Source organism: Ictalurus furcatus, chromosome 28 (genome assembly GCF_023375685.1).
Source record: "Ictalurus furcatus strain D&B chromosome 28, Billie_1.0, whole genome shotgun sequence".
Classification (NCBI taxonomy): domain Eukaryota; kingdom Metazoa; phylum Chordata; class Actinopteri; order Siluriformes; family Ictaluridae; genus Ictalurus; species Ictalurus furcatus.
Window position 1 is genome coordinate 8,654,820 of NC_071282.1, and position 24,241 is coordinate 8,679,060.

At 38.8% G+C, this 24,241-nt stretch overlaps 2 protein-coding genes across 6 annotated transcripts in view; one reads left to right on the plus strand and one right to left on the minus strand.

Moving 5' to 3' along the window:
* Positions 1-4,130: 4,130 nt before the first annotated feature.
* LOC128603262 (uncharacterized) lies at positions 4,131-16,471 on the minus strand. 3 transcript variants are annotated; one of them, XM_053617574.1, is made up of 4 exons: positions 16,047-16,471; positions 6,619-6,764; positions 6,077-6,556; positions 5,878-5,974 (listed from the first exon to the last, which is right to left on the minus strand). In XM_053617574.1, the coding sequence occupies exons 1-4, from the start codon at positions 16,140-16,142 to the stop codon at positions 5,887-5,889; spliced, it is 810 nt and encodes a 269-aa protein (XP_053473549.1). In that variant the 5' UTR covers positions 16,143-16,471; the 3' UTR covers positions 5,878-5,886. The 3 variants fall into 3 exon arrangements, with proteins under 3 accessions (XP_053473548.1, XP_053473549.1, XP_053473547.1); XM_053617572.1 differs by having other exon boundaries at positions 5,887-6,556; positions 16,047-16,463; XM_053617573.1 differs by lacking the exon at positions 16,047-16,471 and having other exon boundaries at positions 4,131-6,556; positions 6,619-6,837.
* The window catches only part of coro1cb (coronin, actin binding protein, 1Cb), a 68,654-nt gene continuing 51,306 nt past the window's right edge, over positions 6,894-24,241 (plus strand). Inside the window, exons 1-5 of one of the 3 annotated variants that reach the window (XM_053617565.1) lie at positions 6,894-7,784; positions 8,026-8,241; positions 8,695-8,856; positions 8,998-9,810; positions 23,978-24,177. In XM_053617565.1, coding sequence (XP_053473540.1) covers positions 7,760-7,784; positions 8,026-8,241; positions 8,695-8,856; positions 8,998-9,810; positions 23,978-24,177 — 1,416 coding nt within the window. In that variant the 5' untranslated portion in view covers positions 6,894-7,759. Of the gene's footprint in view, positions 8,242-8,694; positions 8,857-8,997; positions 9,811-17,154; positions 17,247-23,977; positions 24,178-24,241 lie in introns of those variants that run through there. The other 2 variants (XM_053617564.1, XM_053617566.1) reach the window with 2 other exon arrangements.

Sequence of the window (24,241 nt, forward strand, 5' to 3'; positions counted from 1 at the left end):
GTGCGCCTTCCGACCAGATATCTAGGAGTAGCTGTAACGCTTTACTGTTTAATTATTCTCTTCTTTAGCACCTAACTCCATGTACAGCGTAGCACCAAAAACTGCATGCACATTTTTGCACTGCTATTAGTTAGGCTAATCACATGACCACAGTAACTTAAATTAAATGCACCTCACTAGTTTAACCTGTAGGTGTCACTATTTCTGCAACCCTTGTAAAACAAAACTCACATAGGCAAATTATTATTAATATTTACATTGCATTATTGTAATAACAACAACATAACAAATAAATACTTTAAAGGCTTAAAGAAAGAAAAGACCCATACATGTTTTCAGCGACAGCTACAAAGACCATTCTTACACTCCCCAAGAGTGGTTGACCAACAAAGATCACTCCAAGAGCAAGACATGTAATAGTCCTCAAGGTCAGAAAGGAGCCCAGGGTAACTTCTAAGCAACCAAAGTCCTCTCTCATATTGGCTAATGTTAATGTTCATGAGCCTACTATAAAGAGAATACTGAACAACAATTGTGTGCATGGCAGGTTTGCAAGGAGAAAGTCACTGCAAAAAGAACATTGCTGCCTAGCTGCATTTGCTAAAAATCATGTGGACAAGCCAGGACCACATTGATAAATTATTTTGTAGATGGCATTATGTTTGGAGAAAACACTGCATTCTAGCATAAGAACCTTATCCCATCTATGAAACCTGGTGGTGGTGGTATCATGGTTTGGGCCTGTTTTGCTGAATCTGGGCCAGGATGACTTGCCATCTATGACTGCGTTTACATGGACAACAATAATCCACTCTTAATCTAATTAAGACCATAATTTGATTAAGAAACTACCATGTAAACAGCAATCCTAATCTAATTAAGGTCATAATCTAATTAAGCTCTAATCGAATTAAGACAGGTGGATTACTCCTGTTTTAATCGTATTATGGACATGCATTATAGACATGTAAACACCTTAATCACATTATGAACGTCGTGTGAGCGTTTTCACTGCATTTTGCAACAGGACACGATCACACATGGCTGTTTTACGTTTTACGGCGAACAAGAGAGTTCGGCTATGTCCCAAACTGCATACTTGCCTACTATAGGCCTGTAGTGGGGAAAAATACATGTATCTCGGCTACTATACAGTAGGTAAGTATGCGATTTGAGATGCAGCCCACGGCTTCAAGCAGTCGTCTATTTGCACGTATAGCAGGACTAATAATTAAATGCACTTAAAGCGTTCGTAAAAAATTAAATAAAAACACCCAAAACTGTATACTGTACAATAACGAAGACGAACTGTATGTTGATACGTGAAATTCTGGAGGGACGTCGGACGGCGTGGTGCGGTGACGTAATGACGCGGGCTCTTAATCTAATTATGATCTATAACATGTAAATCGGGTACATGACAGGAGTATTCTAAAAGCGACTCATGTAAACACCTTAATCACATTATTACCTTACTTAGATTAAGGTCAATAATTAGATTACTGCTGTCCATGTAAACGTAGTCACTGATGGAACAATTAATTCTGAAGTATACCCACAAATTCTAAAGGAAAATTTCAATACATCTGTTCATGGACTGAATCTCAAGAGAAAGTGGGTAATGCAGCAAGTAAATGACCCTAAGCACACAAGTTGTTCCACCAAAGAATGGATAAAAAGAATAAAGTTAATGTTTTGGAATGGCCAAGTCTAAGGCCTGACCTTAATCCAGTAAAAAAAATTGTGGAAGGAATGGAAGCAAGCAGTTTATGTGAGTAAAACCACTAACATCCTTGAGTTGAATCTGTTCTGTACTAAGGAATGGGTTACAATTCCTCCAAGCCTCCAGTGTGTAGGACTGTTCAACAGTTACCAGAAAAGTTTAGTTGCAGTTATTGCTACACGAAGGGGTCACACCAGATACTGAAAGCAATGCTTCTCATGCTTTTGCCACTCACAGATATTTAATACTGGATAATTTTCCTCAATAAATAAACAACCGAGTGTAATATTTTTGTCTCATTTGTTTAATTGGGGTTTCTTTGCCTACTTTTAGGACTTGTTTGAAAATCTGATGATGATTTAGGTCATATTCATGTAAAAATATAGAAAAATTAGAAAGCATTCAGAAACTTTCAAGCATCATAGTAATATATGCCTGAGACTTCATTCTTTCATTTAGTATGACATTTATTCAAGTGTAATGTATCCCACCCAAGACATGTAAGAAACAGTGAAAAGTGTGATAACATGGCCCACTCTCTCCTATGCAGTAAAATATCTGTATTTTTATTGTCTTCATTTATCATAAAAGCCTGAATAAGAAACCTTAGGGTAAAACTGGTAAATGATCGCTTTAAGTTCAATTTTAATTTTAATTTTATTTATTTTTGTATAGCGCTTTTTACAATAGACATTGTCTCAAAGCAGCTTTACAGAAATATCAACATGGTATACAGATATTAAAGGTGCGAATTTATCCCAACTGAGCAAGCCACTGAGTGGCGACGGTGGCAAGGAAAAACTCCCTAAGATGTTTTAAGAGGAAGAAACCTTGAGAGGAACCCGACTCAGAAGGGAACCCATCCTCATCTGGGTAACAACAGATAGTGTGAAAAAGTTCATTATGGATTTATATGAAGTCTGTATGGCCTTAGGAGCAGCCGTAGTCCCAGCAGTCTGGAATTAGAGAAGATTTGAGCTCCATCCAGAGGCAGAAAGGATCTGGATCTCTAGTATCTCCATAAATTCATGTGGGGCTCGGCGAAAGGAGAGAGGGAGAAAAAAGATTATTATGACTGCGAAGTAGTAGAACAGAATCTAGTCAGGGTAGGCTTGAGTAAACAAATACGTTTTAAGCCTAGACTTAAACACTGAGACTGTGTCTGAGTCCCGAACACTAATAGGAAGACTGTTCCATAACTGTGGGGCTCTATAAGAGAAAGCTCTTCCCCCTGCTGTAGCCTTCACTATTCGAGGTACCGTCAAATAGCCTGCATCTTTTGATCTAAGTAGGCGTGGCGGATTATATAAAACCAAAAGGTCGCTTAGATATTGTGGCGCGAGACCATTTAGTGCTTTATAGGTTAATAAAAGTATTTTATAGTTAATGCGAGATTTTACTGGGAGCCAATGCAGTATTGATAATATCGGTGTGATATGGTCGTACCTTCTAGTTCTAGTTAGGACTCTAGCAGCTGCATTCTGGACTAACTGGAGCTTATTTATATTCCTACTGGAACATCCAGACAGTAAGGCATTACAGTAATCTAATCTAGAGGTGACGAATGCATGAACTAGTATTTCCGCATCATGTAGTGACAATATGTTTCTTATTTTAGAAATATTTCTGAGATGAAAGAAGGCTATCCTAGTAATATTATCTACATGAGCATCAAATGATAGGCTGGAGTCAATAATCACTCCAAGGTCTTTAACTGCTGCACATGATGAAACAGAAAGACCATCCAGAGTAACCATGTGATCAGAAAGATTACTTCTAGCTACACGTGGGCCTAATAAAAGTATTTCTGTTTTATCAGAATTAAGTAGAAGGAAGTTAGTTAACATCCAATGTCTAATGTCCTTTACACAATCCTCAGCTTTACTAAGCTTCTGTCTGTCCTCTGGCTTCGCTGAAACATACAACTGTGTATCATCAGCATAACAGTGGAAGCTAATTCCATGTTTACGAATAATTTGACCTAGGGGTAGCATATATAAAGTAAAGAGCAGTGGGCCTAAAACAGAACCCTGTGGAACTCCAAAAGTAACCTCAGTACGCATGGAGAATTCACCATTTACATCTACGAACTGATAACGATCGGTCAGATAAGACCTGAGCCAGGAGAGGACTGTTCCCTTAATACCAACAACATTTTCTAATCTATCAAGGAGAATAGTGTGATCTATAGTATCAAAAGCTGCACTAAGGTCGAGTAACACAAGCAGAGAGACACAACCCTGATCGTAGGTCAGTAGAAGGTCATTTACTACTTTAACTAATGCTGTCTCTGTGCTATGATGAGGTCTAAACCCTGACTGATACATTTCATGAATGTTATTCCTATCTAAGTACGAGCATAACTGCTTTGCTACAACCTTTTCTAAAATCTTAGAGATGAAGGGGAGATTTGATATTGGTCTATAGCTGGACAATTGAGACGGGTCAAGATCAGGTTTTTTAATCAAGGGTTTAATAACTGCTAATTTAAGTGATTTAGGTACATAGCCAGTGCTTAGGGAAGAATTGATTATATTTAGAAGTGGTTCAATTACTCCTGGACAAATCTGTTTAAACAAACATATAGGTACGGGATCTAGTATGCAAGTTGATGAATTGGCTGAAGAGATTAATGTAGCTAGTTCGGTCTCTCTAAGCGAAGCAAAATACTCTAAACATTGATCTGATATTGCTACATTGTCATGTAATGGGTTTGTTACAGTACTGTCCGGTTTTAATTTAATGGCCTGTATTTCACGTCTAATATTTTCAACCTTATCGATGAAAAATTTCATGAAATCTTCACTGCTATGTAATGATTGAGTGTTTCTCTCTGTAGTGGTTTTATTCCTAGTTAATTTTGCTACTGTGTTGAAAAGGAATCTAGAATTGTTTTTGTTGTCTCCTATTAAGGCGGAGAAATAGATTTTTCTAGCATCGCCAAGAGATTTCCTATATTTCAGTAGGCTCTCCTTCCATGCTGTTTGAAATATCACCAGTTTGGTTTGATGCCATTTACGTTCTAATTGTCGAGTTGTCTGTTTTAAGGTTCGCGTTTGATCGTTATACCAGGGTGCTAATTTTTTTTCTCTAATTATTTTCCTTTTGAGTGGAGCCACTCTATCTAGCGTGTAGCGGAGTGTTGACTCCAAGCTTTCAGTCGCCTGATCGAGTTCTATGTGATCTGACGGTGATCCAAATCTAATTGATGTTTCTGCGAGGTTATTTATGAAGCTCGGTGCAGTAGCTGATGTGTAGGTACGTTTTACGCGGTAGCGAGGCGAGGTGGAAATATTATGATCAATTCGTATTATGAACGAGATAAGATAATGGTCTGAGACAACTTCAGACTGCGGAAGAATGATAATATTTTCTATACTTAGTCCGTATGTTAGTATGAGGTCAAGAGTGTGACCACCATTATGAGTAGGCCTGATTACGTTCTGATTAATCCCTACTGAATCTAAGATGGACACAACCGCTAATCTTAGAGGGTCTTCCAGGTTATCAAAATGAATATTAAAGTCTCCGACGATTAATGCTTTATCAACAGACACAACCAGGTTTGAGACAAAGTCTGCAAATTCACTAAGAAATTCAGTATATGGCCCTGGGGGTCTGTAAATAATAATTAGAGGAATTGACTTATTTTTTGTGGCTACATAACTTATACTGGTATAAAGAATTTCAAAAGAATTAAATTTATGCTTAGGTTTTTGTGTGACGACTAGATTTTTACTATGGATGAGACCAACACCTCCTCCTCTACCAGTTGAACGAGGCTGATGTACATAACTGTATCCAGGAGGACTGGCTTCATTTAATGCTATGTACTCGTTTGGTTTAATCCAAGTTTCTGTTAAACACATTAAATTACATTCCTGATCAGTAATGATGTCGTTAACAATAAGAGCCTTAGACGCAAGAGATCTAATGTTTAATAGTCCTAGCTTCAGATCAAAAGTGCTGGCTGTGCATTCAATATGATTTAATTTTATGTTAATTAGGTTACGAAGATAGACTTTCCGAGATTTTTTATATATTTGTATAGCTCGGGGAACAGACACAGTCTCTATAGTATGTACTACCGGTGCCGGATTTTTAATTGAACATTGATTATACTGAATGTTGTTATTATTGGAAGATGTACTTACGCTAGGCAGTCACTTGGAGTGTAGCGCCTTGGAAATGTTGTCTGATAGCAGTTCCGCTCCAAGGCTGCTGGGGTGCAGGCCATCAGGACGAAACAACCTAGGACGCTCCCAGAACAGATTCCAGTTATTGACAAACACCAGATTCTGCTCATTACACCAAGAGACTAACCAATCATTTAATGCTAGAAGTCTACTGAACTTTTCTGCTCCACGTCTGTATGTGGGAAGAGGTCCAGAGACGATGATCTTCGCGGTGGGTGATCTGCCTCGTACCGTCTCGATCAGGCTGGAGAAGTCCCTCTTCAGAACCTCCGTCTGCCGCAGCCTGGTGTCGTTCGTCCCCGCGTGCAGCACAACCGCTCCAATGCGCTCGTCCTTCTTCAGGATCCCGGATACCTGCGCAGCGACATCAAGGACACAAGCACCAGAAAAACAGTGTGTGCGCACCTTACCTTTAGATGAGGCTACACGGACGTTCCGCACAATGGAGTCCCCGACGATCACAGCGTTGGGTCTGGTCTGGCGGAGAGGGGCGAAGCGGTTCCTGGTTGGAATCTCGAACACCGGAGGTGGAGAGGGTCCAGCCCGCGCCTTCCGCCGCTGGTTCACCCAAGGCCCGAGGTGTGTTGGCGCCGGCGTGACGGAGACCACGGCTGGGAAAGTCCTAGGTGCACGGTCCCTGCACAGAGAAACACACGGCGTAGAGGGGCTGGGAGTGGAAATACCACGCTGTGTGCTTACCTTGGATATATGGGCAGAGGCACAAGATGTTTCCAGCGCAGTTTGTCGCTCCAGCAGCTGGGCCTGCTTGTCGAGTAGGCCGCGGATCTGCTTCTCCACATCCTCCAGTTCCAGCCGCACCATGTGAAGCTCGAGCGAGTCCTCATCTGCACTCAAAACCGGAGAGACAGCAGACATGTTTGTTTGTTTTTTTTTTTAAACAGAACAGCGGTAAGTGAGAAATGTGAAACGTAAACAAGGCTAGCGGTAGGTGATGCTAGCGGGCTACGGGCTACAAGCTAGTCGCGGATGTTAAAAAAAAAACAAACAAAAAAAACCAGATCAAATTTAGCGACAGCGCAACGTTACGATTGTTTTATCTAAAGTAGTGTCAGTTATATTTATATAACGTAAGGTAAATAATTTTAAAGTATAGAGATTAGAAGAAATTAATGTAATAGCGTTAGCTCGAAGGGTGCTGCTTCCTCAGTCACACTTCAGGTTAAGTCAGCTTTGGGTTTGTGTGTCTTTTAATGTCATTTATGAAACTAGAGAAAACTGAAATAAATTTGTTCAAAAAGACTAGCCTGGTATGTTTTCAAAATCCTGGTAGCTGTGTGCAAACCAGTATATTGAGTTTGTTGAGCCTGTCCCAGGGTCTGGAATGTTTTTGTTGAGAGCCAAGGAATATGTTTGGAGGTTGTGGGTTTTTCCCCTTTAGGTCTAATGTGACCTTCGCACCTGGTGACCAATCTGAGCCAGTTGTCCTGTTCCTGTTTTGGATATGTGACTCACTGGTGCACTGAGAGTCATTTAATTATAGACATTACAACGTGCCTGAGGGAGAGTGATGAGAGAGAGGAACAGGGGAGAGAATGAGATAGGAGGGGATAGTTTAATACTCGTCCAGTATATCATGCTCATATGCTATAAGTAACAGGGACTGATTTGTTCTCTCCACACAGGCCATGGGACAGAAACAGGACAAAGTCCTGGTAACAAACACAGCTTTTGCTAACACAGAGGATTACAAACAAGGAAGAGGAAGAAGTTTAATTTAAGAAACCTGTACAGGACAGTGGCGAATGTGCTCAAATCCGTCCAAAACTGACCAGGCATATATACAAGCACAGCACTGGATGGCTTTTCTGTTCAAGAACAAATGACATCTTCTGCTGATGACAACGGTAAGCCTTCACCCAAACAAAGTGTAAATGCGGTCATTGACAGAGGACTAGAATGTATTTGGTAATGTCTGGAAAGCAGATACACAACTGATCCCAGTACGAGGTCTGTGCAGCTTGGAGTCAGGAACACACTCAAAGGGCACTTATGTACTAAAGTGCTGCACAACATTTAGCACAATGGAAAGGCAAGAGACCGACAGTGCAACATTAATGACCAACATAAGTCTGTCTAATTTCATAGATACTCCCAACATGTCAGAAAATCTATACACTTCAAGAGAGAATGACTGTACACTTCTTGAGACCAATAACATCTCATCAACATCTCACAGACAGAGCAGTAATATAAACAAGGATGAAGACAATATGAATGACACGGAGAAAAGAAAGAGGGATGTGTCTCTACCTATAACAGTCTTGGATGTGTCAGAAAACCAAGACTGCAGTTTAAACAAAGGTAAGGAAAAAGCATTGTGTGTTATTACAGATACATGTAGGACAAATCAGAGGGATTACTTAAGTAAACATAGCTGTTCACAAATAGAGACATCTGCATAATCTGACTTGAGAAACTCTGAAGCTATTACAGATTTCACAAGTTCCGATGAAGTTCTGGTCCAGTTAAAAATTGAGAAAGACTTAGACCTAAAAGGGTCAAGCACATTCCACTCAGACCTGAATCAAAACATTGTTTTGACTGATCATGAAATGATCATGCTCAAACATGGAAAAGAGACATCAACATTTATGGAAAACTATTCAATTACCATATTACCTGGGCATCTAGATTAATTGAGCAATAAAATTACATTGGAATCTCACACAGCCAAATTGTATGAAGGACTAAGGTTGTGTGGGAAAAGAGACTGTGAAATACTTTATGAAAAAGCTGTCTATTCTCCTTCAGCAGAAATTAAAGTAGCCCCTGATAGAGACCTGTATCAGGAAAGCAATCGCTCTCCACTGCAAAAGTTATCAAGTAACTGTAGCATAGAGTCACAAGTTGGAACAGGAGAGGCACCCAAGAAAAGAAGACTTGAGTCAAATAAAGAAGTGAATAATGCCAACAAAGGTAAGACCTACCTTCACTAACAGAGACACTAAATAATTTTTTATTTAATATTTGGGAAATAATATCAGATATGCTTTACAAACATTTTTTTTTCTCTAGGTAACGTGTAAGTAACTAATTTCAAATCTATTTATTTTCCAGATAATGTTGGTGAGAGAGAGATAATGACAGCTTCCTTGGTACAAGAAAAAGACCCTTCCTATTTCACTGCTGTCTTTACACCCCCAGCCCAAATCCACATATTACCTGTCCCTGAAACTAAGATCCAGACCATGATCTCAGATAGCTTGGTTACAGATACTCAAAAAAAAAAATCAGCTAAAAGTAAAGGACCACCACCACCTGTTATGAAGAAGCCAAAAAATCCTTTTGGTAAAGATGTTGCACATGCAATAGATAAGCCTCGGCCATATTCTGAACTTCTACAGAAAAACATCAAAACAGGAAGAAGAGAGTCAGCATTACACTATGTCACTGAGGATTTTGACAAGTCCCATCCAGATCTAGAAAAACAGGCAAAAATGAAAGGCCCTCCACCACCAGTACCAAAGAAACCACTAAATCCATTTGTCGCCATTGAGAGAGATAATGTCTTACCAATCAATGCTTCAATTTCAAAAGACACAACAGACATAATAACATGTGAATCTTGTGACTACAAACCATATATGCACAGAGCTGTGCATGAGGAGGAACCGAAAACAATTTTTGCTATAGACAGAGACAATTTTCCAGTTACTTATAGCAACTCAAATACCTTGGATGAAAATGTTTTTTTGAGTTTCAGACCAGAACTCATTAAGCAAACTGATAATTCGCATAAGAAAAGGATGCAACAAAGCAGCATAGCTAATGTTGGAAACTGGGAAAATAAAGTATTGGAAATGCCCAAAACTTCTGATATCAAAAAGCCTTTTTCATGTCAGATGGAAAGGATACTGTCACCAAAGAAAGGTGAGTCCATATTTATTATTATTATTATTTTTAGACTTTTTATGTCTAATAAAAAATGCTGAGGGGTGTGGTAGAAAGAACCCTTGTTTTCTTTCACTCATTTGTCAGAAATATGCCAACAGAAAAATATGAGTATTAAACACAATCACCCGAGCATAGAACTGGTTGCTGTTTGGTTGGTGACAAACTCCATATTTTTATACCTTGAAACTCTGATTTACCATGTTAATTTTCAAACATTTACTAACATTAACTTTATCAAAGGAAGTTTACATTTTATTTGATACTTGACCGTATCTAATTTATATAAAAATTCCTGAAATAAATACACATATGTATACATGCCGGTCAAAAAGATAAGAGAAGGAATTATTTTTTTAACTACAAAGGTGCAGGGGCGGACTAGCAACAAAAAGCAGCCTGGGAATTTGCTGTCAAGCAGCCCCAATTAGATACATCATAAAAAATATACAAACAGAATCTCTTCATTTGTATTGTTTGTGTTAAGCAAATTTGTTAAACGATTAAAAAAATTTCTAAAGATTTTCCTCCCCATGTTTGTGTGTAAAAATTTAATATCTGTATATAGGCTATATAATGCCGGGGTTGGGGAGAAAAAAAACGTCCCTCAGAAGACTGGCCCACCGCAAAAATTCTAGTCTGTCAGAGCCCCAAAAAGAAATTCATTACTATATTACATATACCAGACTATATACTGGAAGAAGTCACTGAAACTGTGAAATTAGCTTCTAAACCAGGGAGGGCCAGTGCACGGTCCTTCAGAGTTTAGCGGATAGTTTACTTTGGATAAAAGTGTCTGCTAAATGAATAAATGTAAATATGTACATGCAAGCAACATACCCAAAGCTAGTTAAAACAACATAAGAGAAAAACATGAGAGAAAAACATAAGACTAAAGACATAACACCTTGACAAAATCAAGGACAGAAACCCAAAAACATAATGAGACCATGGGTAAGCAAAAAAAAATCACATTGAACTGATCTTAAATCATTGAATCATAATCATGGAAAATAAGGAAAAATATTTCACAATTCCCCTCTTTGGATGACCCTAAAATCATCCATTAAAGCAAGCTTAACCCTTTTACACTATACTACTATACCTTTTAAAAGTACTGTAACCACTGGCAAGGTGATTTTCCATCTACAGAACCTAAAAGAAGGATAGGTCACACCCATTTATCTGCATACCAAGCATGTTAGATTAAACATAAGATCAGATTAAATGTAGACATTAAACACAACTGTGGCTTCTGCTACTTGGGCCTGGATCATGCCCTTAGAGACACATAGGCAGCAACAGCGAAACATGACATAAATTAACAGGAGGGTGACAAAGAACATCAGGAAACCCAGTAGAATTTCCTGGCCATATCACCACCAGAAGCCTAGCCAGGCACCTTATCAAACACTGTTAACTTGAGCAGTAGCATTAACACAATCATGTAACTCACCTAGGTCATTAATGTATTGCCTCAAATTTAGAGTAGGGTCAGACACATCCGTACAGCACTCAGGACCTACCACTGCACGGGTACCTCCTTTTTGTGCCAAGATATAATCTAAAGCAACCCGATTGTGCAAAATCATCATCTGATGTGATTGCAATGTGTTGGATATGATGCCTAAGGATTGTGCAGAATCACTAGCTAATTTCTCGACATCATGAGACAACATACGAATTTGATCAAGGCTAATCATAACACCATAATTAGGAAAAAGGGCACCTAGAAATCTGCTCCAAATCTTGGATCAGTTAGTGATGACTGCGAGATTGTAAGGGGACGTTTCTTGTCATAATGACAGGTATGGATTTGATAACCCACTGAACACATTACTCCATTAACACTGAAGGTAAATGTGGCATCAATATCTGCAAAAAATGTGATGTCTTGAAGTCTCTTTGTGGTATCAATGAAAGATTGATATCCTCTATTAGTGGGTATGAGATCTAAAGTGCCATCTGGATAAAGATTAGCATTAGTAGGCAGACTATAACCTAAACGACCTACAAATGTGTAACACTCACCATTTTTTACCAGATACACTCGACCTTATTACTGTTTACAAGACCACAAAAATTTGGAACAGCTAAAAGTATGTGTGAGGTATCGGTGGGAGGGCAATGCACCAAGATGATATGAGGAGCATGTTTTACAGTTGTAGACACAGATAAGGTTACTTGGGGCTGGAGATGAGTTTGGGGTCACATGGGAGGAAGAAGATAAATCAACAAACATCGACTGTTGAACCTGGCAAGCAGTTAACTATAGGTAGTGCTACCACATAGCCAATAAGTACCCAAAGGGGCTGGAACACGACAGTATTCATTGATTGATTGATAACCAGTGTATCCAAGGACCAGGTTCAGAGATACAATCCTCAATTGAGAGAGCTGTGAACTTTATTTGGATTCGAGACCGAGAAGGATGAGAGAGAGAGATGGTGGAGCCGCATAAAACCATGGTTTTCTACACATGACAGAAATGCAAATAGAGTAATAATATCAGTGACCCTATGAGGAGGAAGGTATGTTTGGTTACAAATTGTGAAACCTGGGATACAACATTGAGTGGTGACTGCTCGTGTAACCTTATGGCATGTGGTGACATTAAATGAGAGAACATCTGTGTGTAGCAAGGCACAAGTTTCACAGGCTGAGATAGCATGTCCTGCCCACACGATGCCAGTAGAGACACGAACTGGATGAGGAATGAAAACCTCGCAGCCTGGGAACAGAGTGTTCTGAGTTAATGTAAACAAAGTTTGGAAAGTGTTTCCCTTATCATCATCAGAGCCTAACACAGAACTGGTCGGATGCTGACACTTTAATATTATCAAAAAAATAAATCTGAGTGGAAGTATTCAAGTATTCCAAATTTCAACTTCCCCATGATATATTTTAAGAATTTCCCACCCCTTATTAAGCATTTCAATACCTGTAAGCACAGAACCTGAATGGTGACCAAAATAGTATAGATTTTCTTGATGTGTCTTTAAGAAAGTCTTAACCTTAATTTGAGATTTTAACTGATATGTCGCCAACTCTTGTATTTTAACTGTGGGAGGTGAATAAGTTGGTTTAGAATGAACTGAACAAGTTACAGGTTGTACACGTGTTCCCCACATTGTAGGGGACTTCTTAAAATACCTGATAAAACAATGTGAAACCAGTGATTGTAACTAATTTGTAATCAGTGATGCTGTCTGAAGGCTCTGTTTGAAGTATAGAATTAAAGGCAGATGCTTGTGTTGTGATTATGGCGAGGATGGAGGAATCTTGCTTCAGCACAGCACGCACAGACAGCGAACAACTTTGAGGCATAGAATGGGGCCAACTGGGAGTCAGAGGGAACCTGATGTATCCGACAGTAGTCTCTTGGCTCTCCCGTAGCACCCGCACCAACTTCAGATATGCCTCACTCGCTTTTTCCTGCTAAACACAAACACACACAAAGGTGAGAGTATCTTGTGAAAGAATTGGGAAACAACTAGGTTTTCTTTTTCTTCTCTCTCTTGCCAGGATTTAACAAGGACTTATGCTAGATGGGTTTTTTTTTTTTAACCACTATAATTGGTTACCATCTCTCTCCCGGCCTAACTTGGGTCGCATTCACTGAGAGGAGGATGGAGCTCTAATCTCATATTGGGGGGGGGGGACCCCCATGGCCTAAATGCCATCAGATCCTCTCAAAGCTCTCCTCTCAGAATCACCAAAACTGTCCCTATTTAGGCAGTAATACCACTTTACAGTGTGAAACATTGGTGAACCAGTGGTGCTCGGGCCCTAATAAACAAAAGGAAAACAACAGGGCCCTGCACCACAGCTGCATGCACCCTCCCGTGTCCACCGGAGGTGCGGCACCTTCTGTGCTTGGGCCCTAATAATAAACATGCCGAAAACAATAGGGCCGAAATAGGGCAGAATTAGTATGAAACATATGAAGTTTGGTGCAGATTGAATATTGTAAGAATACTGTATGTTATTGTAAAACATGATAGTTCATGTTGCCAACAGGTGGTGCTCTGAATATAACTGAATATTGGCATGTATATAGCCTTAGGCCAGGTTTTGTACAAACCAGAGGCGCGGTACCTTCGGTGCTCGGGCCCTAATAAACAGAGCAGATCCAATAGGGCTTCGCACCAGCGGTGCTCGGGTCCTAATGATAATGTTATTTATTGAAGCAAAACATTTATCCAATACCAACTGGGCCTGTGTGAAAATCTATTTGCCCCCATAGGTTTCTTATTCCCCAAATATATTAAACTGCATTCATACTGAGGTTCACTTGGACTAAACGCAACCAGACCTGATTACTGCAAACCCTGTTGATTCAAATCAACACTTCTGTCAACAGCATGAAATTAGTTAAAAGGTCTTACCCAGAACACACTATGCCAAAGTTGAAAGAAAGTCCAGAATTGATGACGAAGAAGGTGATTGAAATACATCAGTCTGGGAAGGGTTACAAAGCCATTTGAAAGGCTCTGGAACTCCAAAGGACCACATTGAGAGCCATTATCTCCAAATGGAAAAACTCGGCACAGCTGTGAACCTTCCGAGAAGTGGCAACATTCCAATTTTTTTTTCAGGAGCACAGAAACTACTCGTCCAGTAGGTCTCAAAAGAGTCAAGGACAACATCAAAGGACCTACAGGCCTCTCTTGCATCTTGGTCACTGTTCATGACTCCACTATCAGAGATACACTGGGCAAAAATGGCATCCATGGAAGAGTGGCGAGGCGAAAACTCTACTGCTAACCCAGAAGAACATTAAGCCTTGTCTGAATTTTTCCAAAACACAACTTGTTGATCCTCAAATCTTTTGGGAGAATGTTCTGTGGACTGAGGAGTCGAAAGTGGAACTGTTTGGAAGACAGGGGTAACTGTCTTATGCCAGGGTTTACTGGCATAAACCAAACACTGAATTCCACAAAAAGAAAATCATACCTACGGTCAAGCATGGTGGTGGCAGTGTGACAGCATGGGATGCTTTGCTGCTTCAGGGCCTGGACAACTTGTAATAATTGAGAGAAACATGAATTCTGCTCTCTACCAGAAAATCCTAAAGGAGAATGTCCGGTTTTCACTCCGTAAATTGAAACGCATGCACACCTGGATTATGCAGCAAGACAATCATGGACAACAATAATCTGATATTAACCCAATTAAGACAATACTCTGATTAAGAAACTAGCATGTAAACAATGATTATTGATTACCTTAATCACACTATTACGGTTGTTTGGGAGTTTTCACTGCATTTTGCGACAGGAGATATACGGCAGTGGTCAACCGTTTGACGGCAAACAAGGGAGTATGCCTGCATCCAAAACCGCATACTTACCTGCTATATAGTTCACAAAATACATGTATTTCGGCTACTATATAGTAGCTAAGTACACGGTTTCGGACGCAGCCCATGGATTCAAGCAGTTGTCTATTTGCAGGTATAGCATGACAAATAATTAACTGCACTTAAAGCTTTCGTAAAATTAAAAATGAAACACCCAAAACTGTATACGGTACCATAACGAAGACAAACTGTATGTTGATACGTAAAATTCAGATCTAAAACTATTTAGTATGAGATATACACAGAAACAGAAGAAATCAGGATGGGGCAAATGCTTTTTTTTCACAGCACTGTACAAAACGGGCTGAGATTATTTAATAAAAGCAGATCTCCATCATTTTCTCCCGCTTCTCACAGTAACTGCTCTCACGACAGGCTGGGCTTCTTTTGGGTCAGAAACCACTACCTCTGGCAAATTCTGTAGTTAAAACAAAAAGCTCATTTTAAAAAATGAGCTTAATTGAGTAACATTAGTGCTTTGCTGCGCTTCATTCAGATCAGAGCTATGATTTGAAGTCTCTGTGCACTTCCCAGCTGCCACTTATACGTGACGCAGCATTAGTATTATTTAAAACAATTAATGACTGTGGTTGTATGACATGACTAAACATTATAGCTTTTACGTGTCAGCCATTATATCTTACTTCCCTGAACTGTGCAATTGTTGAATAATGTGTGAAACCTAAATAATTAGCCAGCTAACTAGCTTATCTTAGCCTAGGTAACTAGCTAATAAAATAACTAGTGTGTTGCTGTAGCTAACTAGCTTCCTAACATTAGACAAAGAGAAGTTAAGTGAAAGCCACACTAATGTCTTCTAAGATGTTAGTTAAAGTGTTGAATAGGTACTTACCATTGAAGCAACGATGATAAACACGCACTGTCTATACAGTAAACCTGCCATTACCAGATGTAATAGAAAGAAACAGTTAAGCAACTTGAATTTCATACAAACTGTCAGCTGATGAAGTGCTCTGACGTAGTAAGAGATGATTGACAGGACGGGGGCGCTTCGGAGGCCAATCAGACTTCAGCTGGGGCCGGCCAATGCCCCTCTGGCCCCACCCCTGGTTCTGTCAGTGCTGTAAGGAAATGTCAATTCTCTAAAATGACCTAATAATAACCATTAGAGAACGTTCTGTATATGTTCTCTTTTGTTTGTTACAAATAAAAAATCTCTGCAACGTTCTGGGAAGGTTAGTTTTTGGTTACAGAAATAAAACCTAATAATAACCATTAGAGAACGTTCTGTAGCTATAGGTTCTCTTTAGGTTGTTACCAAAAAAAAAAAAAAATAATAATAATTTAAAAAATAATTTAAAAAAAAATAAAAAATTGAAAAAAAACCTCCCTGCAATGTTCTGGGAAGGTTAGTTTTTGGTTACAAAAAAAAAAAAGAACCTACAGAAAATGTTCCTAGACCATTATTATTTGGTTCCCAAAAAATAGCCAAAGGTGAAACATATGCTAACGTTAGTGGAACGTTCTGTGTTTGTGGGTTCGATGGACTGGCATCCCATCTGGGGTGAATTCTCCCACCTTGTGCTCTGACCAGGATGAAGATTAATCAATCAATCGATTAATTTAATCGATTGATTAATTGATTGATTACTTTTACTAGTCGTTCTGCTGCGCACTATACAGCCATTAAGGGTTCCCCCAGAGGGACAAACAGAATAATGTAGTAGATGAAACAATTTTTTCATCTGCTCAGAGTGTATTTTCTGCTGCTGGGCCTGCTACTTGATTATGGTTAACCAGATTCATCAGTTACAGCATTTGCGTGGCCTAACATTTCCTGTTCCGAAAATCTAAGAATATTAGGGTTCTTCCAGTGAAAGGTGTGATAAGGATGAGGACTGGGATGTACTGATTGTCATTGTGGAGGAGGGGAAGGGTAGAGAAGCAAAAAGGGCGTTGCTTTATTTCATTCAGATAAAGGAGAAGGGGAAGCTTTTGTAACTAACAGGAATATATTAAGAGATTTGTTGCTGGGAAAAACATCAATGTTTTGATTACCTGTTTCGGAATTTCGGAAACATTTCTATAAAAGGTAAGAGATTATCATTACGGTCTTTGTTTGCTAATACAATCTCTATTTAGCAGGTATCATTGATACAATGTGTGCACAGGGACATGATCAGCTCCAGTTGCGCCCAGCCGGTCTTTGTCTTTCATAGCATTACTCATTTTTATGCAAAAGGCTAAGCAATAAGTTCAAGTTTTCTCTACAGACTGTTATTTACAACTTTGTATATTGCCGCATTAATGATAGTTATCCCCGTCATCTCTCATGCCGGGTGCAGCGTAGCATCATTAGCTACGCTAGCATTCCAAAATCAGATAAAATTAAACGTCAGCTAACCACTTCGCAAGAAAAACACACGCATCGTTAAGCTGATCGATGTGATCACTTATAATACTGAAATCGTAATGCTTGTATCCATTTGTTTGTTCATAGCATAAAGATAGATCTGAGTTCACCCAGGACGCGCAGCCCAATGCAGTGCTTTCACTGGATTGACTCCTCTGTTCGTTTTGCTTGTGAAATCTTCAGCCACCACTTTTAATACCGCCTTCCCTAAAGCGATTTTTAATGAAACTGATTGAAACGGTGTGAAAGCTAGCCACGAAGCAGGATTATGCATAAAAAAAATCGGGATACGCATTATTAATGCAGTGTGCCATCATCATATAGTGGCAAAGGCAGATCTGCAGGTTAAACACAGCCATAGAAATGGATAAAACAGACATAGGGGGAAAAACCCCTGCAGTGTAAGATTACTTCAGCACAGGACTGAGAGGTTATAATAACACGCTTAACAGGCTTCAGGCGTGTCCGCGAAAAGATGCAACGTTTAGCTACATAATCGTAAATTTATATATAATTTAGCTTTAAAGTTGCAAAAAAAATCTTTAATTTACAAAATCATACTACTATAATTATCACATCATATAATTACACTGTTTTAGTTAGCCTATCAATTTATAATAGTAGATGACGTCCATCCATCCATTTCCGTACCACTTATCCTACACAGGGTCCTGGGGGCCTCCTAGGAGCCTGAAGCCTATCCCATGGAACTTGGGCAACATGGCAGGGGTGCCACCCTGGACAGGGTGCCAACCCATTGCAGGGTACAATTGCACACACATTCACACACTGAATGGACTGGGAGGAAACCCCTGAAGCACTGGGAGAACATGCAAGCTCCATACATGCAGGGTGGATGTGAGATTTGAACCCCCAAACCCAGAGGTGCAAGGTGACAGTGCTAACCACTAAGTTAGATGACATTTAGCCACAAATTTGTAAACATACAAATGTTGTATCATTAAGCGACTTAACTAATTGAGCTAACCCAAAATCATCAAAAACACCATAAATCTTTGATGATGGCACCTTTACGGACTTTGTAGGTTTTTGTTCAAATGCAGAAAACAGCTGGGATTTTTAATTTTATTTCATAGCTGACTTAGAAAATGTAATGTTGAATCATGTAATCATTAACAATATAATAAAGGTTTTGTGATTTTTCATCATTGATACTGTTTGTAACTAAACATGCTTGACTATGGTCCTTTTTAAAATCATGATCACAAACTTTCTTCTATTAATTCATCACATTCAAGTGCAGTATAGCTACTTGGCTAATGGTAAAATAGTTGTCAAAAATGTTGGAATTTTGTTGCATACATTAGATGGATATTTATGTAGGGATGCACCGAATGTTCGGCAATTGAAATTATTCGGAATAAGTGAAAAGGCCGAATAAATTTGACCGAACGATGACGTGTTTGATGACGCGACCAAATAGCCTAGAAACCAGAGTGACATGCGCGAAGCTTTAATTGCAGAAAAAATGTCGGCAGTGTGGAAGCATTTTAAAGTGTCAGAGAAAGATGTAAGAATGGCCGTTAAAGAAGTTGGCATATGTCTAGGACAATTATTCATTTGTTGTGGGTCCATCCATTTTTTTGCACTCTTGTCACTGCACTTTTTTGTTGTAGGCTACAGAGTGTTACATTCTTTCAGCAGTCAGTTATAGGCCTAACATAGGCTATTCAAGGGGATCTCAAAGATGACCACATAAAAATATTTTTATTTTACTAATTTATGTATTTAAAGTTATATTGTTGTGTATATTGTTGGTAGCCTATGCCTGCTGGAATGAAAAAAAAATGTTCAGTGTTAAATAAATATTTTGAAATTGTAGTTTTTGTAATTTTATTTTTTCTTTGAAAAGCAAGACAAAATAGTAAAAGTCACATTTTGACTATTTAATTTATGCAATGTTGAAAAAAATGGCAAAATAAATTTAAAAAACGCGAAAAAAGGTGTTCGGTTTTCGGCCTTTGGCCAAGTCTTTCATTTTATTCGGCTTCGCCCAAGAATTTTAATTTCAGTGCATTCCTATATTTATGTATTTTTTTAATATTGTGTCTAATTATGTTTTATATTTATTTTTATTGTGACTAAGAAGTCCTATTGAGATTTAAAAGTTTATATTCAATACCTTTGAAGCAATATAGGCTCATAATTCGTAATATTTCTGCTGTGGTTTCATAAACTACCAAATAAGATGCTGTTAATCATGTTTTAAGTACTTTCACTGCAACTGGCAAAAACATATTTGATATCTGAAAATGTGAAGTTGTAACCAGGTGCCCTGACATACTAAATACTATTGTTTTTTTGTGGTTATCATACCATGAATTTTTGTATTGATCCACTCATAGTGCAGCATGGTGGATCATGGATTAATTGCTTTTATTTGTGGTCTTTTGATGTGGTCTAAATCACACAGATACAGTCAGGTCCATAAGTATTTGGACAGTGACGCACTTTGTAAGTTTGCCTCTTTATACCAACACAATGGATTTGAAATGAAGCAATCGATATTTGACATTCAGCTTTAATTCAAGGGGTTTAACAAAAATATTGCATTAACCGATTAGGTCTTACAGCTGAAAGGGTTTGGCCAAACTAATATACATTGGTGCTTGAAAGTTTAGATTTCTCTACATGTCTGCATAAATATGACCTAAAACAACATCATCAGATTTTCACACAAATCTCAAAAGTAAACAACAAGAACCCAATTAAACAAACGAGACAAAAACATTATACTTGGTCATTTATTTATTGAGGAAAATTATCTAATTGCATATCTGTGAGTGGCAGAAGTATGTGGACTTAAGTCTAGCAGTTTATTTGAAGGTGACAACAGAGTCAGGTGTTTTCAATCAATGAGATGACAATCAGGTGTGTGAGTGCCCTGTTTTATTTAAAGAACAGGGATCTATCAAAGTCTGATCTTCACAGCACATCTGTTGTATATCATGGCATGAACAAAGGAGATTTCTGAGGACCTCAGAAAGAGTTCAGAAAAAGGTCACAAAGGAACCCAGGTTAACTTCTAAGCAACTAAAGGCCTTTCTCACATTAGCTAATGTTAATGTTCATGAGTCCACCATCAGGAAAACACTGGTGTGCAAAGAGAAAGTCACTGCTCTCCAAAAAGAACACTGCTGCCTGTCTGCATTTGCATCATGAGGACAAGCGTCTTGTGGATGTATGAGACCAAAATAGAACCTTTTGGTTTAAATGAGAAGCGTTATGTTTGGAGAAAAGAAAACACTGCATTGCAACATAAGAACCTTATCCCATCTGTGAAACATGGTGGTGGTAGTATCATGGTTTGGGCCTGTTTTGCTGCATCTGGGCCAGGATGGCTTGCCATCATTGAAGGAACAATCAGTTCTGAATTATACAGGAAAATGTCAGGACATCTGTTTGTGAACTAAATCTCAAGACAAAGTGGGTCATGTAGCAAGTCAATGACCCTAAGTACACAGAGTCCAAAGAATGGTGAAAGAAGAATAAAGTTAATGTTTTGGAATGTCAGAGTCCTGACCTTAATCCAATAGAAATGTAGTGGAAAGACCTGAAGCAAGCAGTTCATGTGAGGAAACCCACCAAGATCCTAGAGTTGAAGCTGTTCTGTACTGAGGAATGGATTAAAATGTGCAGGACTGATCAACAGTTACTGTTTAGTTTCAGTTCTTGCGTCACAAGGTGGTCACACCAGGTACTGAAAGCAAAGGTTCACATACTTTTGCCACACACATGTAATATTGGATCATTTTCCTCAATAAATAAATGACAAAGTATAATATTTTTCTCTCATTTGTTTAATTGGGTTCTTTTCTAATTTTTTTTTAAGGTCAAATTTATGCACAAATATAGAAAATTCTAAAGCATATTAGGATAATTTTTAATACTTGGCTGCAAATCCTTTGCAGTCAATGACTGCCTGAAGTCTGGAACCCCTGGACATCAGTAAAATGCTGAGTTTCCTCCCTTGAGGTGTTTTGCCTTTACTGCAACTGTCTTCAGTTACTGCTTGTAGCTGCCAGATGGATAATGACCAAAACACTTCTTAAGGCAAAGAAATGGAATGTTCTTAAATGGCCAAGTCATTCACCTGACTATATCCCAATTGAGCATGCTGTTCAGAAAGACCCACAAACAAGCAGCAACTGAAGACAGATGTACTGTGAAGCACCATCCTATCAGTTTTCCAGCATTTGAACAGCAATCTGAACATAAAATATAGCTCTATACACTTCAGAATTCATCCTGCTACATCTATCAGCAGTCACATCACCAACAAACACCAGTGACCCAGTTCCATTGGCAGCCATACATGCCTATGCCATAACACTTCCTCCACAATGTTTCACAGATGATGTAGTAAGATTTGGATCATGAGCACTTCCTTTCTTTCTCTATACTCTTTCCATTATTTTTGTACAAGTTAATCTTGGTTTCATCTGTTCAAAAAATCTTATTCCAGAACTGGGCAGGCTTTTTTTTATTTTATTTTAATTTTTTTAGATGTTTTCTAGCAAAGTCTACTATGGCTTTTCTGTACTTGAGTGTTACCAGTGGTTTGCATCTTGAGGTAAACTTGAGGTATTTACATTCATGAAGGTGTCTCTTGACTGTAGACTTTGACAATGATATGCCTACCTCCTTAAAGCCTCTGGTATACTTAGTTTTTTTTACGCATACGCTAGCATATTTCCACCGTCGTATGCATAGCCTTTCAAAGTATACTGCATTTGACATGTATGCGTACACAGACTGTCGAAGCATGCACGTTACGACAACTTGCACTACCCCTCCTGGCCTAGAGTCAGTACAGAGCAGTAAAGCAGGTCTTTTGGTGTGAAGGACGACAACAAAGAAGAATCACAACAACACGAAGAACAATGCTTGGGCAATCTCTTGCCACGATTAGCACCCATATACAAATCCTTATACACTTTAAGACTAGAATTATAAAAATGCGGGTACTTTCTAACCTGCACTTGTTTACGTCTCTTCCGTTTATTAAATTTTTTTCTTCAACTACCTTGACAATCAATGACCCTGGGTCAGTGTTGCCACCTTGTGGAACAACTAAATAGTGCGACATAATTAAATGCGCATGTGCGATCTGCACGTACAAAGTACACACTGTTAGAAAAATCGGGCGGCGTGCGTACAGTACATGTGTACTCTGCTGATGATGAAATTTGCATCACACGTGCTATACACTGTTCCTAGCGTACACATAAAAAGTGAAGCATACTTTCAACTTAAGAGTGTTATTAACTTGGCTAGATGTTGTGAAGGGGTTTTTCTTCACCAAGGAAATAATTCTGAGATTACACACTTTAGTTGTCTTCTATGGTCTTCCAGGGCTTTTGGTGTTGCTGAGCTCGCCAGTGCATTCCTTCTTTTTAAGAATGTACCGAATTGTTAATTTGGCCACTCCTAAAGTTCTGCTATCTCCATTGGTCTTGTTTTGTTTTTTTCAGCCTTTGTTTTTTTTTTTCGCTTGCATTAACACCTCTTTGGACTGTATATTAAGTTCCCATGAACAGATACCAAATATAAATTCAACACGTGGAATAAACTCCAGACCGTTTATCTGCTTAATTTGTCATGAAATAACAAGGAAATGGGCCACTCCTGGCCGTGAAGCTGCTTAGCAGTCAGTTTTCCAATTACTTTTGAGCCTGTGAAAATAGAGGGACTCTGTAAAAAAAAAAAAAAAAAAAAAAAAAAAAAAAAAAAAATAGCTGTAATTCCTAAACAATTAAATTGAATTAAAGCTGAAACTCTACACTTAAATCACATCTTGATTGCTTCATTTCAAATCCACTGTGGTGGTTCACAGAGGCAAAATTACTAAAATTGTGTCACCGCCCAAATACTTATGGACCTAACTGTATATGAATGTTTAAGCTGTAAAACTAGCTTTAAAAATTCAGCTGTATTAAACTAGCTGTGATCCTACATGCTTTTTGGGGCTCAATGTTGTGGCCTGTTGGATAAAAATTTATTTATTCATGTCACACATGTAACATTTCACAGATGTCTGTGCCATTTAGAATAAGAGTGACCAATATCTGTGAATAGTTGGTATTTTTCAACTGATTAAACAGGTGGAATCCAGAGTGTCTCTTACTTGGTTTGAATTTAAAAACCTGCACCCACACTGGACCTTTTGCAGGTAATTTTGGACACCCCTGAATTAGTGAGAACTCTTTGATAGAATGCCTCAGATTGCTAACTTGACCAATCTGTCTGTTTTGACGGTTTTACTGTTTGCACTGAGCCTAATTAAAAGTTTTTTTCTCTTGCCCAAAGAAAGTCTGGGGAGAACCAGCATGAACAATAGTTAACAATAACTACTGCTAAATGACTTTCTCTGATCTGTTTTTCTTTAGAGATGATCAGGCGTGTGGTTCGGCAGAGTAAGTTCCGCCACGTTTTTGGCCAGGTGGTGAAAAATGATCAGTGCTATGATGACATCAGGGTGTCACGGGTCACCTGGGACAGCGCTTTCTGTGCTGTCAACCCCAAATTTGTTGCCATCATTGTGGAGGCCAGCGGGGGTGGAGCCTTTATTGTCCTCCCTCTTCAAAAGGTAATCTGTATTTCTGAATATGCAGGTCAAAAAGGTGTGTGTGTGTATGTGTGTGTATTTATTT